We start from the raw sequence: 15556 nt of genomic DNA on the forward strand, positions 1-15556 counted from the left end.
AATAATTTGACGCAAAAGTAGTATTTTGTTATCCAAAAAGAAATATCCTTGTAAATAATTGATCAATATTTATATCATTTTTTTTTACAGAACGTCTAAACCCAAAATTCGTCAATCCGTATTTTATATTTCACCCTAACCGGAAATGCTTATGCCAAAATGGTGAGTTGTGCATGAAAATAATTAACCAGATTTTTTTTCCCAAATAAACGCAATTTTTCTGCTTATTATTAAATGATGTATCGATTACACAACTCAATCTTAACTAATATATATTTTTGGTTATTTTAGGCGGACTTTATGAAAGGTTTGCCTTCCTACAATGAGACAAATTTTACACGATTCCATTCCGACTCCTCCTGCAAAACCAGTGTAAGTAAACTTTTCTGTAAAGTAGTTTAAGAATAAACAGTTTAGGTAATGGTAAATTAATATGAAATAGCTCTCATTCTTCTGCAGTTAGAAAAACAAGACTGCAATAAATTACCACTTTTGTAATGTGACGTCTTTCGAAATCGGAAACCTTTGCTTTGCACAGTTTGACAAGTAGGGCCTACCTCACTCAGTCACTGTCCTCAGATTCAGAATTTAGTTCATTTTGTTTGACGGAGAAGTGTAGCCTTTGTTGCAGCTACTGCACTTTTGTTGGATGTTAAAGTAGCTAAGTCTCTAAACTCAATATCATCCAAAGTCTTTGACATTGAAAACATGAATTATTTGTCAATTTGAATCAACATTGGTTGTGATCTCACCGGGAAAAGATGGGCTTCTTATATCCAATATTTAAGACAAAATAAACTTTATAACATTGGTACCCTAATTGTGTTTCATAATATGTTTCAGCGCTATTTATAACAAGTAAACAAGGGACTTGAAGAACGAGGCTAGATATATTCCAAAAGTCATGTCAAGTGACGGCATATTCTTATAATGAAGAGCATGCGTAATAAATATATTATGTAGACTGGAATAACCAGGTGCTGGCGTATTTTGCTGAACGTAACCGATTTGAAATTCGAGTAAAAACGGAAACTGGATGGGATGGAAAAACACGGTCCCAAGCCTGGAAATAACGGTTTTAGATGCACCTGACAAAATGTCAGGCACTGATGAAATAGTACCTGACATTTTTAACTTATTGCCGGACATGTATTAATAATATCAATAAAAAAGACAAATCAGTGCCGGACAAAATGACAGGCACCAGATGTTTACTGCCTGACAAAGCCTGAATCTCTGTCTGACATTGTCTTTGACCGGTGCCTTATTTCCAGGCTTAATGGTTCCATGTACATATTGGTGTGCACATAAAAAGAAAACCCAATCTTGACAGTTGGAATTCTAAATACAAGTATTCCATAGTGTACAGGTACTAATGTTTGGGAAAAATTTCTTCATAGCACACTGTATTGGGCAATGCTAAATGTAGGCCGATTGGTTAGGTTCGGGTGTTTCCCCGAGTCTAAATGGCCGGTTTATATAAATGAGAACTTTTGGGGAATACTAACCCTAACCCTTTTAGAAAATTGAATTTGGGCCTAATTTACCTTTTACCCTACTGAAAAGGGTTAGGGTAGTATTCCCCAAAATACTCATTTAAAAACGTCCATTTTGACTCCCGAAATACCTGAACTTCCTCAAATGGCCTACAATTAGCATCTCCCCACTGTATTAACTCAGTCGTTGCAGAAAAGTAATAGTTGTTTACTAGGGTTTTATGTTCACTTGTACCGTGAGTGAATTTCATTCTGATTTGAAATCAACATAGTCAGTGCTCATTTAGTTTTCAGGGGGGGGGGTGGACGGTCGAATTGTTAGCACCTGTGCGCTGTCTCATAAGGCCTGTCATTGAGTCAACTGGCATGGTCTTGAATCCCTGGATGTACGTGACAGAAGTGAGTAGGGTCACATGTCCAACCGCATGGGTTTTCTCCGGGTCCTCCGGTTTCCTCTCACTGCTAAAGACACCTATGCGCAAGCAAATTATTGAAATACAATTGAACCACGTGTTAGTCCCGAAATGACGTAGTTTGTGTCGAGTGGACGTTAAACCCCATTTCTTTCTCTCTCTTTTAGTTTTCAAGCACCTGTTTTATGGAATAATCTAGTTATGTAGATTTCATTTCCACTCATGGTGACCCTTGGTTCGAGCTCTGCTACATATTTCATGCAAATGTTTTTATTAAATTTCAGATTCGAAGACCAACTGTATATATTTCCACTAAGGACCATCCATCAGAACAAGGTAGATTTAATAAATATGTAAATCTGTTCGGGGTGTGTAACACATGCCCCTTTTGGGGTGCGAGTTTGAGGGTTTTAACAAGTGGGCTAAAGATCATGAGATGTGTCATTATTTAGTCAGGAGGCATTTATTCTATTCAAGCTTGTACGTGACCGGAAGTAGGGTCAAGGGCCCAACCTCGAGGGTCTGACAAGCACAGCTGTCTGGTCATTCGGAAGGAACGAAAAACAGAGGCCCTGTGTATACATTGGCATGCACGTAAAAAATCCCATAGCAGTTGGATTCTATATAAGAGTAGGCCGTTGTGCCACTGTCCGGGCCGAATTTCCCTAATAGTACACTGCATGGCATATGCCTGTCTTCATTAGCCCAGGGACATTAAACCTCATTTCATTTCATTTCCCAACCTTGTGGGTTTTCTCCACTAGTTCATTCTCTTGAGGGTGGGGGGTTGAGTTGTCTAATACTTGAGCTTTTCGATCATAAGATCTAAAATTGAGTCAAGTGGCGCAGATTCTATTGAAAGCTGATTTGTGTCAATGATTAGGTTCACCTGCCCAACCTCTAGTGGATTGTCTCATGATACCTCCCACAACTAAAAGACAGGCACAAGCTCATGATCTAGTGTGTTTCACTGTTAATAAGGCCAAACAGATTGAATTTTTAGTTGGGGGGGTTGGATGTCGGAATGGTTAGCACATGCGCTGTATCGTAAGGTCTGTCATTGAGTCAACTGGTGTGGTTTCGATTCCCTGGTTGTACGTGACAAGGAGTAGGGTCGCCTGTCCAATTTCGTGGGTTTTCGCCGGTTTCCTCCCACTGCTAAAGACCCCTACCCGCAAACGAATTATTGAAATAAAATAAAATGTATGGTAGTCCCGAAATGACCTAGTTTGTGTTGAGTGGATGTTAAACCCCATTTCTCTCTTTATCTCTCTCTCTCTCTCTATCTCTCTCTCCCTCTCTCTCTCTCTCTCTCTCTCTCCCTCTCTCTCTACAGAAAATATATGTTTTATAATTTCAGTTATAACTACAGAAAAAACCAATATTTTATTACGATATTTACATCAACAGTGGGATAAAAAGGTAGATTTGTTATTAAATCTTTGTTATGCATCTACTGTAGCAATGATCTTTGTGTTAATATTATGTTTGGAATATGTTTAATCCAATCTATCACATTGGTGATCTCTGCTTTGGCCGAGAAAATTCATGTGGATTTTCTGACATGGTTTCTCCTTGTCAGTTGTGCAGGATGGAAGGTCTGACAAGGACAGCTGACTAGTCGTTCGAATGGGATGGAAAACGGAGGTCCCGTGTATACATTGGCGTGCACATAAAAGATCCCTTGGCAGTTGAAATTCGATTGAAGAGTAGGCCATAGTACCGCTGCCCGGGCAAATTTTCCCTCATAGAACACTGTATGGCGTATGCCCGTCTTCATTAGCCCAGTCGGAGCAGAACAGTTGGACGTTAAACCCCATTTCATATCCTTTCCAACATTGTCCTTTAAGAAGGCCGATTTATGTATGTAGGCCCTATTTCAATTTAATTTCTACTCGAGTTGTTTCAGTAGAACTGAAACCGCAGTGGCGTAGTGGAGGTTCGGTGTTCGATCCCTACGATGGCCAAGAAAATACATGTGGATTTTCAGGCGTGGTTCCCTCTTGTCATTGGTGCGGTACAGAGGTTCTGGCATGCACGTAAAAGATCCCTTAGCAGGTGGATTTCGATATAAGAGTAGGTCAGGAAAAATTTCACAGTTTATGGCGTATGCCTGTCTTTATAAGCCCGGTCAGAGCAGAACTGTAGGACGTTAAACCCCATTAATAGAACTCTTAAAACAGACTTCGGGGGGGGGGGGGGCGAATGGTGTTTCGATTCCCCGGTTGTACTTGACAAGGGGTAGGGTCGCCTGCTGTCCAACCTCATGGGTTCTGGGTCCTCCAATTTTCTCCTATTGCTAAAGACCCCTACATGCAAGCGAATTATTGAAATAAAATTGTGTCGAGTGGAAGTTAAACCCTGATTTCTCTCTCTCTAAGATGAATTTCAAATTTATATTTGTTGGTTTTTTTTTGTAGAATACCAGTAAGAAACGAGATTCAACTAGAGCTAGTTTAGAAACGGAAGAAAATGACTCACCTAGTAAAGTTCCACGCTTGACCTCAACTGATGATAACTCTTAAAATGTATAAACAATTAAAAACGGACAATTTAATGTAAATAACAGATTTATTCCAAGATTTTGGGAATGGAAATGGAGATGCAATGCCGATTGTTTTCCGTAGAATGTAAGGAATTTCTCTATAGAGGAAGGCTGTGTCAATGAATTGTGTTCGCGACATACCATATATGATATTAAGATGTTTGTCCTTTTCACGGATATGCTGGATGACGTTTTTTTTTTTATAGGCTTGTATGCTATCTCTGGTTTATGCATTTTTATTATTATTAATTATTATTTAGCATTGTTAAATAATTCAAAGAAGGACAAGCGGACAGATCATAAAATCTTATTTCTGGGTAGTCTCTTATGTCAAGCCGTAATCGTGTCCCTCGCAGTAGCAATATCGTTATCAATAATAAATTATTACCACATACATCTTCCACATGTTCTTAAACTCAGAAATCTTCAGTTCTTAAATTAGTTGACTATAAAATAACGTCATATTTAACTGCGTTATCAAGGGATAAAAACATTTTATCCTAAACTATTAGTATTTCTAAATTATTACCACTTACAGCTTCCACAGAAATCTCCAGTTCTTTAATTAGTTGACTATAAAATAATGTCATATTTAACTGTGTTATTGAGGGGTAAAAAACGTTTTATCTTAAACTATTAGTATTTCTAAACTAATTACACTGTAACACAGGTATCATTTAATCTTGTGTATTTAGCACTAATTTCTTTCACATTCATTCAATATCAAATCTTTGATAACGTAAGTAGGTTTAAGAGTTGAAAATATCCCCTTTTTCTCGTCTTTAAAAAAAAATCTGTTGTAAGTATTTTGTTTATTATTTTAAGAAGAGTTTCTGTTGTTTTATTTCCATCAATGCTGAAACGATACGCCATGCCATGATATGATACAGTATCATATTCTAGCCCAACGATACACTATTTTCATACATGCTATAGTTCTAGGGCTGAAACGTAAAGCCATGATATGATATGATACAGTATCATGTCCTAGCCCAACGTTACGGGTGCATCACAATACACGCTTTATCCTTTTATGGAAAAAAAATCTGTGAATCGTTTCGGCCCTATATAGTACTGTTTCTTTTAGAGATCCAATTTTCACAATATTGTTTGTAAGGAATTCAAAAAAGCTTTAAGTGACTACCAGATATTTAAAGTAATTTATTTTGGACCAAAAACGACTGATTAAGATCCTTGCCGGGCGACAAGTTCACAAAGCATTCTAAAACATAAGTTAAGGAGTCACTCAAAATCGTTTGACTAAAATATAGCCCTTTATAAAATTTTTGTTGTTTTAATGTATTAAATACATCAATAAGAAACTATGTGTAAAGTTTTGTGTTTCTGGATTAAAGATATTTCTCATACATAGAGATAGAAAGTTGAGGAAATGCTTCGTGAACTCGGGATCACGTATATATGATGAATTAAAGAAGGAAACAATTAAGATGTAAGGTTTCATAAGAACATTAGGTTTTTTTTTAATTTGTCATTATCTTGTAGTCGACTCGGACTTCCGCATCCTGCCAGGCCATTAAAAAGTGTCATGAAATTGTTCCAAAAAAAAGAACTATTTTAATGTGGTTCATATTGTTGTTTATTTTGTAGATATTTTAGACAAAAGAACAAAATATTTAATTCTGTGTAATTTTATATTAGGTATTTTCTTTTCTTAAACATACATTATGCAAGAGCTAAATCTGCCTAGATAAAGAGCTGACAGTTCTTAATATAATAGTTAAAAAATAGATAATGAAAACAAAATATGCTGAAAATTGCTGTCAAATTGCTTCACTTTGAATTGAGATATTAGCGATTCAATTTTAGGTTAGCCTCGATCGTCAGTACTTATGTTGATAAGATAATAAACAAAGTCTTGATTGTCCATTTTTACGTTAAATTATCCCTCACAAATGTATTCAAATCCACTAAATATCGAGTTTATTATGGTGTGGATAAGTTAATTAATGTCTAATGAATAATTTAGATGGCATTTCAGGCCTAAAGAAAGACCTGCAATAGACAGATTTAGCTCTTGAATAATGTATGTGTAAGATATATGTTTACTGTTTTAGCTGCACGAGATGCCTGAACATATAATAATAATAATTTATATGAAATCTAATTTACACGATAACATATATTGCAGTATAGAAACAATTTATGAAATTTTCTTTGATTGACATTTAGTAATTGAACATATTAACACAAGGAACAATTTCATGGATACACAATTACTGAGTTTAATACTAAGCGACGTTTTGACAAGGATACTCTTATCAAGGTGGATAAAGACATGTGTATCCTCGTCGAAACGTCGCTTAGTATTAAACTCAGTAATTGTGTATCCATGAAATTGTACCCTGTGTTAATTTATGAAATCTTCCATCTCTAATTATTCTAGTTTCTGAAGTAAATTCATAGGTCATAGATTATATATTCTTGGATGTACATGTATATAATGTATCTATTGTAAATGTTCTTTTATCGGCATTAATAATGTATGTTGTAGAGTCTATTGTCAGGTCTCTTTTGGGGAGTCGGAAATTCACAAACTTATCCGTGGATCATCAGATGTCAGAATCAATCTGATTACAACACAGATCCTATTTCGTTTTGTTTTTATAGTTCAAAATTTCGTATTACTTGTCTTTACTACACTAGGATCTGGAAGAGTTGTTATATAACCTGCGTTCTGGATGATGTGAGGTATTAGCCAATGAAACAGTCTGTTAGGGCAAGTTTTTGGTGTGAGGTGCACGGAACTGTGGGTAACCCATTAGAAACATTTTGATCAAATGTCTGACATTATAGGGTAAAAAGCCTGACACAACCTTCCACTACAACTGGTCAGATCTTCATGTACTGTAGGCCATCGAAAGTATAAAAAAACGAAACGAAATATAGATCTGTATTGTAATCAGATTAATGTCAGTATGCAATGTTTATGTTTAACATGTGGATGAAATGAAATGGAGGTTTTAACATTCTAGTTCTCTGTTCCTACTGGACTAATAAAGATGGACATACGCCATGCAGTGTGCTATGAGGGATTCCAAGTCAAGTCCAGTGTACACTTTGACATGCACGTAAAAGATCCCTTGACAGTTGGAATTCAATTGCTGTCTATGCAAAATTTTCCTCCTAGCACACTGTATGGCGTATGCCCGTCTTCATTAGTCGGGTAGAAGCAGAACAGTAGGACGTTAAACCTCATTTCATTCATTCATTAGGATTCTTTTGTGATACATGCTTTTGGTCGTGTCCTTGGCTATTACATTATCAGAATTCCCAATAGAAGAGTTTTCTATATGCAAATGACCTCCCCTACTGTCCTGACAATAGACTCACCCAGTTTATTTATCCAGAGCCTTACAATAGACTCACCCAGTTTATTTATCCAATGACTGACAATAGACTCACCCAGTGTATTTATCCAGAGCTTTTCAATAGACTCGCCCAGTTTATTTATCCAGGGCCTTATTCCCGACAACTTCAACTGAAATATATTAAGGGTACAGACTTTTCATTGGTTGATAGTTAAAATCCTAATACAAATTTTAGATCTAGGCCAATGAAAGAGCTGCTTTCTTAAGATATTTTAGATCTAGGCCAATGAAAGTGCTACGTTCTTAAGATATTTGAGGTTAAATTGTTGTGAATAAGGCCACTGGTCATTATTTGTGTAGACAGTTCAATGATAGAAGTCTTAAGATAATATAAGTGTTTATTAATGGGGATGCACGATTGAAATCTTCCAGAATTGAACTTCTCTCAATGCCTAGAAGGATGGCAATCAATTAAAAGTGAGAATTTCTGGCGACAAAGCATTCATGAACTTAATATGATGTCGTCTCGAACAATAACCAAAGGTAAAACATTTGATTTACGCTACAATTCTGTTTTCGGGACTGACAGAACTATCTCAATTACGAGATTGCTATTCCGTCACTTTCTGGACTGACGATGGAGCACCCCTCAACATTAAAGATAAAGTAAGAAAGAGAAGTGATTACGTTACAGTTCTGCTCACACCAACTCTGTTTTCGCGACTGACAGAACTGTGGATGAGTGTCAATTACGAGATTGCTATTCTGTTGATTTGTAATGTTCTGGACTGACGATCGTGCACCCCCAACATGAAAGATAAAATAAGTGAGAGAAGTGCTAATGTTTAAATATATAGTTGTATATATTGTAAATACGCGTGGAAGAAAACCATTGATTAATTACATTTGATATCTTTATGCAAGAACCAATTCTTGACTGACCCATTCCATTCATGTAATCCATGTAAGAAGGAAGGGGGGGCCGGGGAGTGGGGCGGGGAGTATGGTCTGAGATGTGCACTTCAGATCATAAGGTCTGTCATTGAGTCAACTGGCGTGGTTTCGATTTCCAGCTTGTACATAATAAGGAGTAGGGTCACCTGTCCAATCTCATGGGTTTTCTTCCGGATCCTCAGTTTTCCAATTCTTGACCGATTCATGTGACCCGTTCGATTACCCAGATTTGAGCTTCCCGTCGAATAATTTGGCTAAATTAAACGATTGGTTGAAATTTGAAAATGGATATGATAAATTACAGATGAGTCTACTCGGTGATTCAATAGAATAATGAGTTTTCCTTAGGTTTCCTTCCACTGCTGAAGACCCCTACCTGCCAACAAATTATTAAAATAAAATTGAACCATTAAACCCCAATGATCGATCAACATCCTTTAACAATGTGAGTTAGTTATGACCAGGGTTAGGGTTAGGGTCATCAACCTTTAATAATGTGGGTAAGCTATGACCAGGGTTAGGGTTAGGGTTAGGGTCATCAAGAGTTGAGTTTATTGTAAATGAAGATAATTGTGAGTGTAAATACATGCTATCTTAATGTAATGATAAATAAAGTCATTTTATCAGCCAGTTTCTTATTATTATATGTCTAGTTGTTTGGTATGGTAAACCGAGGTCCTATGTATCGAGGACCTGACAAGGACAGCTGTCTAGTTGTTCGGATGGGATGGTAAACCGAGGTCCTATGTATCGAGGACCTGACAAGGACAGCTGTCTAGTTGTTCGGATGGGATGGTAAACCGAGGTCCTATGTATCGAGGACCTGACAAGGACAGCTGTCTAGTTGTTCGGATGGGATGGTAAACCGAGGTCCTATGTATCGAGGACCTGACAAGGACAGCTGTCTAGTTGTTCGGAAAACTGAGAACCTGTGTATATATTGGCATGCACATAAAAGATCGATATAAGAGTAGGCCATAGTGCCGCGGCCTGGGCAAAATTTCCCCCATAGCACACTGTATGGCGTATGCCCGTCTTCATTAACCCAGTCAGAGCAGAACAGAAGGATGTTAAACCCAATTTCATTTGATTTCATTTCTTATTATATGTAGCTGAGAAAGTTGCTCTGAATTCTCTAGTGTGGTTTCCACCATTGCGAAGGGCGGATGGAACATAAAACTGAGGTCACATGTACGCATTGACAGTTGGAATTGATTATGTGAGAAGTCAGTAGTGCCACATTCTGGGTAAAATATCCCTCATAGTACACTGTATAGCGTATGTCTGTCTTCATTAGCCAAGGAGGGTGGGTGTGTGGTCGAATGGTTAACGTGTACACGCTTTATAAGGTCTGTCCTTGAGTCAACTAGTGGGGTTTCGATTCCCTGGATGTACGTGATAAGGAGTAGGGTCGCCTGTCCAAATTTGTGTCTTTTCTCTGGATCCACCGGTTTCCAACGCACAAGCGAATTATGGAAATAAAATTAAACCAAATGATAGTCTCAAAATGACCTAGTTTGTGTCGAGTGGATGTTGAACCCCATCTCTCTCTCCCCCTCGCTCTCTCTCTCCCTCTCTCTCTCTCCCCCCTCTCTCTCTCCCTCCCTCTCTCTCTCTCTCCCTCTCTCTCCCCCCTCTCTCTCTCCCTCTCTCTCCCTCTCCCCCTCTCTCTCTCCCCCCTCTCTCTCTCAGCCATTGCCATTTGGAATTCAAAATAAAAGTAGGCCATCGTGTCATCCAGGCAAAATTTCATGTCATATGCCTGTGTTCATTAACCCAGTCAGTTGAGAAACGTGAGTCATTAAATCTCATTTCATTTATTATGTACAGTATTTGTTTTTATGTCTGCTTGTCCAGCAATCTGATTAAAACACAGATCCTATTTCGTTTTGTTTTTCTAGTTCAAAATTTTGTTTTACTTGTCTTTAATACACTAGAATCTGGAAGAGTTGTTATCATTGACGTGTTTGGAATGGTGTGAGGGATTAGACAATGAAATGGTCTGTTAAGTCGAGCTTTAGGCGTGGTTTGCACGGAACTGTGGGTAATCCACTAGTAACATCAATGGTGATTGGTTAATCAAATGTCTGACATGAGAGGGTCAAAAGCTGCTCGTATGACTTCTGACCCGACCTATCGCTACAACCGATCAGATCTTCATGTAGTGTAGGCCATCGAAAGTATAAAAAAACGAAACGAAATATAGATCTGTATTTTAATCAGATTGGCTTGTCCGGTCAATTGTTTTGTCCGCCATGTTTACTACATAGGTTGGGATATCAGAAGATATAATTGTGTAAATTGAGCCGTGTTTGGAACGGGAATTGACTTCATTTACGTTGACAGAGAAGAAATTTCTAGGCACTGTCTTGGTGAAATTGTGTTAATGCACGTATGGAATGGAAGTTAGATACAGGCCCTTAAATTTATACGATGATTTGCTGTTGTAAACAAATGACAATAGCCGTGGTCTGATCCCTGCAAAAACCAAACAAGAGTTGTGTCCCTTTCCTGGTGTTTGCCGAGCGACCATGAAATTCCGATTTCGAAACAAAAAGGATGTAATATTTAACAAATATTTCCTAGTTTTATTAAAAATACATACAATACATTAGATTTATATACAAAGGTGATTTCACTGTTTTTTGGTGTTGGTGGCGCTGATGGTCTTCCTTGGATGGTGCTTCTGGTATTCTGGTATTTTTGTTTCTGAAGAAAAAAGAATAAATTTGAGGTTCTCGGGGGAGAGCCACATTAGTGTGTTTCCTACTACGAATAAGATTTTCTAAAAATGTGTTTGTTCCACTGTCACCGGGTTAGGGCTAGGGATTCTTATATCTAGTTGATTTTATTTACTAACGGTTAGGGACAGTGCCGGACTGGTGTGCCGAAGGCCCACCTGTCAGGTCATTGACCAAGGCCAACACAATACAAGTATCCTGTCCTCTCCTTCCTTCTTTCTTTTTTGTCCTCCCCCTCTCCTTTCTTCTCTTTTCTTTTTTCTTTTTTTCTTTTTTCTTTATGGGCTTAGGCCCACTTTGTTTTTAATGAACTTAGGCTCACCTGTCCGTGACAGGTGGACAGGTGGGCCCAGTCCGGCACTGGTTAGGGATAGGATTTGATATATGGTTTGTTTTGGGTTAGGGTGGAGACTGGTCTTATTTAATCTAATTTACTGTGCACTAGGATACGTTTCTGTGTGAAGATTTTCGGGTGATTTTCTTGGAGATCAGTATAGTGTTTTCTGATGATTTTGGTATTTTGGATGCAATTCATGTGCAAATCAAAGTGATTAACCCCGTGAGGAATGTCTCCCCGGCGACCAAGCTGTAAATTAGACGTGTCGACCGTTCACTACAACGTCCTGACGCCATCCGGCGCCTGCTTTTACAATTACTTGTCTCTCCCTCCCCCAACCCCACCCCACCCCACGGCAGAATGTTACTAATCCACGGAGTAAATTAACGAAAAGGTTTCTGAAAGCTGTGAAGAGGCGGTCCGATGCCTAAACATGGCGGAAAATGTGATAAATGAGATTGACAGACAAAATGCATGTCGGTGATTAGAAAGATACGCACACAATGTCATGTAGACCTATTATGTAGTCGTCCCCGTCCGTCCGTGTCTCTGTCCGTGCGTTCATTCGTTAACCTTTGTGGACCCTCTTCGGGTCATATTTTTTACCCGACGTTGACGAAAGATAAAATATATGTTATCCACGCCCGGAAACATTGTGAACGCGATAGGGGCTATTTATTTCCGACTATTTCGCGCCCCTAAATGGAGCCTGAGCAGGGGTTGGGAGTTGGAAGACAATTATTGTTTATTGCTGAACAACTTTAGGATTCTTAGTATTACCATACATGTAATTTGAAATAAAATTAAACCATACGTTAGTCCCAAAAGTGACTCACTTAGCCACCGTGGCTCCCCTACACAGCCACTCACGGATATTGTTGATAAAATTAAATAAATTAATTAAATTAAATAAATCCGTGTTTTAACATAAAAAACCCATACTGTACAGCAAAGATTAAACAACACCAATGTGTCAATCCGGGTTGGGGGGGGGGGGGGGAAGATAAAACTCACTATGATGGACAGGTGACACTACTCAATGTTACGCACACTGATCGGTAATGAATATTCGCAAGGCCGTTAAGATCACCGAAAGGGGTGGCATCGGTACGGGTTAATAAGCTCGCAATGTTAACATGAAATATGAATGTAAGAATATTGAAGTAACAAGTTACCTATACAAGTAACCATATCGGTAAAATGTTTCACACATTCTGATTAAAATACAGATCTATATTTCTGACCGGTTGTAGTGGAAGGTCGCTTCAGAGGTCAACGAGTGGCTTTTGGCCCTATGACATCAGACATTTGATTAATCAATCAGCGTTGACGTTTCTAGTGGTTTACCCACAATTCAGTGGATCAAAAGGCCAAGAACTCGCCGTAACAGACCGTTTCTTTGGCAAATCCCTCACTTCAGCCAGAACGCCGGTAATATATTCACTTTTCCAGATCATAGTGTAGTAAAGACAATTAAAAGGAAATTTTGAACTATAAATCAGATTGTATATCACACTATGTAAGTTATGAACTATGTGACGAATTAAACTAGGTTTCTCTCAGTTCGTTCAGTTCATATAGGATTTATTAAGTGGTTTACCTTCAGAAAATACTTGTTTTGCGTCACCATCCGTATGACTTTGTAATTATCAATTTAACAAACCCGTAAAAAGGATTCATACACTTCGAACTCGTGAAAGTGTAGTTCACAGTTAAGGACAAACAATTTTAGTGGTAGTGTCGAGTGGACGTTAAACTCCATTTCTCTCTCACACTCTCTCTGGTGAGCTATGTTTTGTTTCAAGTTTCAAGATTTAGAAATTTTTGAACTAAAGACTATCCTTGTAAATAATGAACGGATTCTCGCCATTTTGAGCTGATAATTCATTTAGAGATTCAACTTTAACAACATAGTATTATTCAAGGGATTCATGTAGGGTCCAGACGAAGGATCTGGCAAGGATAGCGGTGTAATCATTCGGATGGGACGAAAAACCGAGGTCCCGTGTACACATTGGCGTGCACATAATAGATCCCTTGGCAATAGGAATTCGATATAAGAGAAGCACACTGTATGGCGTATGTCCGTCTTCATTAGTCCAGTTGGAGCAGAACAGTAGGACGTTAAACCCAATTTCATTTCATTTTTGATGGATCCTTTATAGCGTTCCATTCATGGACAGAGACTTTGAATATTGGTTTTAAGTTGACAACATGTTAGACAGTAGAGAGGTCAATATATGTCAAATAGGGGGGAGGGGCGAATGGTTAGCGCGTGTGCGTTGTATCATAAGGTCTGTCATTGAGTCAACTGGCGTGGTTTCGATTCCCCTGTTGTACGTGACAAGACGTAGGACCAACCTCGTGGGTTTTCACCGGGTCGTCCGGTGTCCTCCCAATGCTAAAAACCCCTACGCGCGCAAGCGAATTATTGAAATAAAATTGAACCATATGTTAGTCCCGAAATGACCTAGTTTGTGTCGAGTGGACGTTACCCCCCCCCCCCCCCCCTCCCTGCCAAACTAGACCAATTGAAGTTTGGTTCATTTTGATACTAAACGGAATCGAACCATTTTTGAACTGATACTCCATTTAGAAATTCGGGGTATGAAATCTGTCATTGGATCAAGTTGCGTGATATAGAGTCACCTATCCATCCTCGTGGATTTTCTCCGAGTCCAACGGTTTCCACCCAGAGGTAGAGACCCCTACGCACAAGCGAAAATTTGAAATAAAATTGAACCATACGTTAGCCCCAAAATGACCTAGTTTGTGTCGAGTAGACGTTAAACCCCACCTCTCTCGCACAATGGAAATTTTAAGCCCATACCTTGTCGAAATCCTCTCATTAATTGTGTTTGTATGACGTGATGTCAAAATGATAAACATGGCGTGTTGATTATATATCGACTACTGTGATGTTGACAAGGTTTGCCAAACAAATCATTGACTAGTAAGCTGTATGTTAGATACCCTACTGATGTAATTACACGACGTGGATCATACACATCACTTAGCACGTCAACACATTATTATTTAATTATACATCCAACACAGTCGTTTATATATAATTATAGTTTTAATTTCAATTCAAATGTTAATTGCAAGTTCAATTCTCTTTTCAATTCTAAAAAATAACTGTATGTACTAAATCGATTAAAGTCATGGATGACCACTAATATGCTGAAACTTAATGAAGACAAAACTGAGGCGGTTTTAATAGGCACTAAACATCAGCGGTCAAACATACATGAACAAACCATCGGCGACTCGGATATAACTTTCTCCTATTCAGCCAAAAACTTTGCAGTATTCCTGGATAGTGATCTGTCGATGGGAAAACAAGTTAACCATCTTTCGTGCTGTACGTCAAGTTCGACACCTGAAATATCATGAAGCTGCTCATACGTTAGTTCGTGCCTTGGTCCTTTCCAGACTGGATTATTGCAATGGTTTGCTGTGGGGTATTGCACAACATCTATTAAACAAGCTACAATGGGCCCAAAACACAGCGGCCAGAATTATATCATTGTCTCCTAAATTTAACCATATCACCAGTGCCGGACGGGGCCCACCTGTTCACCTGTCCGTGACAGGTGGGCCTAAGGTTATTTTAAAAAGTGGGCCTAAGCCTATAAAGAAAAAAGAGAAAAAAAAAGAAAAAAAGAAGAATTAGAGAAAGAAAGGAGAGGAGGAGGAAAGAAAAGAAAGAAGGAAGGAGAGGACAGGACACATTGATAG

The 15556-nt window shown here is 38.4% G+C and overlaps 1 protein-coding gene across 1 annotated transcript; it reads left to right on the forward strand.

Annotated features, from left to right (window-relative positions):
* The first annotated feature begins 146 nt into the window (after positions 1 to 146).
* LOC130012480 (DET1- and DDB1-associated protein 1-like) lies at positions 147 to 9367 on the forward strand. The gene is made up of 5 exons (XM_056100524.1): positions 147 to 162; positions 292 to 372; positions 2194 to 2245; positions 3270 to 3331; positions 4330 to 9367. The coding sequence occupies exons 1-5, from the start codon at positions 160 to 162 to the stop codon at positions 4432 to 4434; spliced, it is 303 nt and encodes a 100-aa protein (XP_055956499.1). The 5' UTR covers positions 147 to 159; the 3' UTR covers positions 4435 to 9367.
* The last annotated feature ends 6189 nt before the right edge of the window (positions 9368 to 15556 follow it).

This window comes from Patella vulgata, chromosome 4, assembly GCF_932274485.2.
Source record: "Patella vulgata chromosome 4, xgPatVulg1.2, whole genome shotgun sequence".
NCBI lineage: Eukaryota > Metazoa > Mollusca > Gastropoda > Patellidae > Patella > Patella vulgata.

Excerpts from the sequence above, each read along its gene's own strand:
- LOC130012480 (XM_056100524.1), top strand. Across the intron at positions 2,246-3,269 it reads GGACCATCCATCAGAACAAG|TTATAACTACAGAAAAAACC; the intron begins GTAGATTTAATA and ends TTATAATTTCAG. Across the intron at positions 3,332-4,329 it reads ATCAACAGTGGGATAAAAAG|AATACCAGTAAGAAACGAGA; the intron begins GTAGATTTGTTA and ends TTTTTTTTGTAG.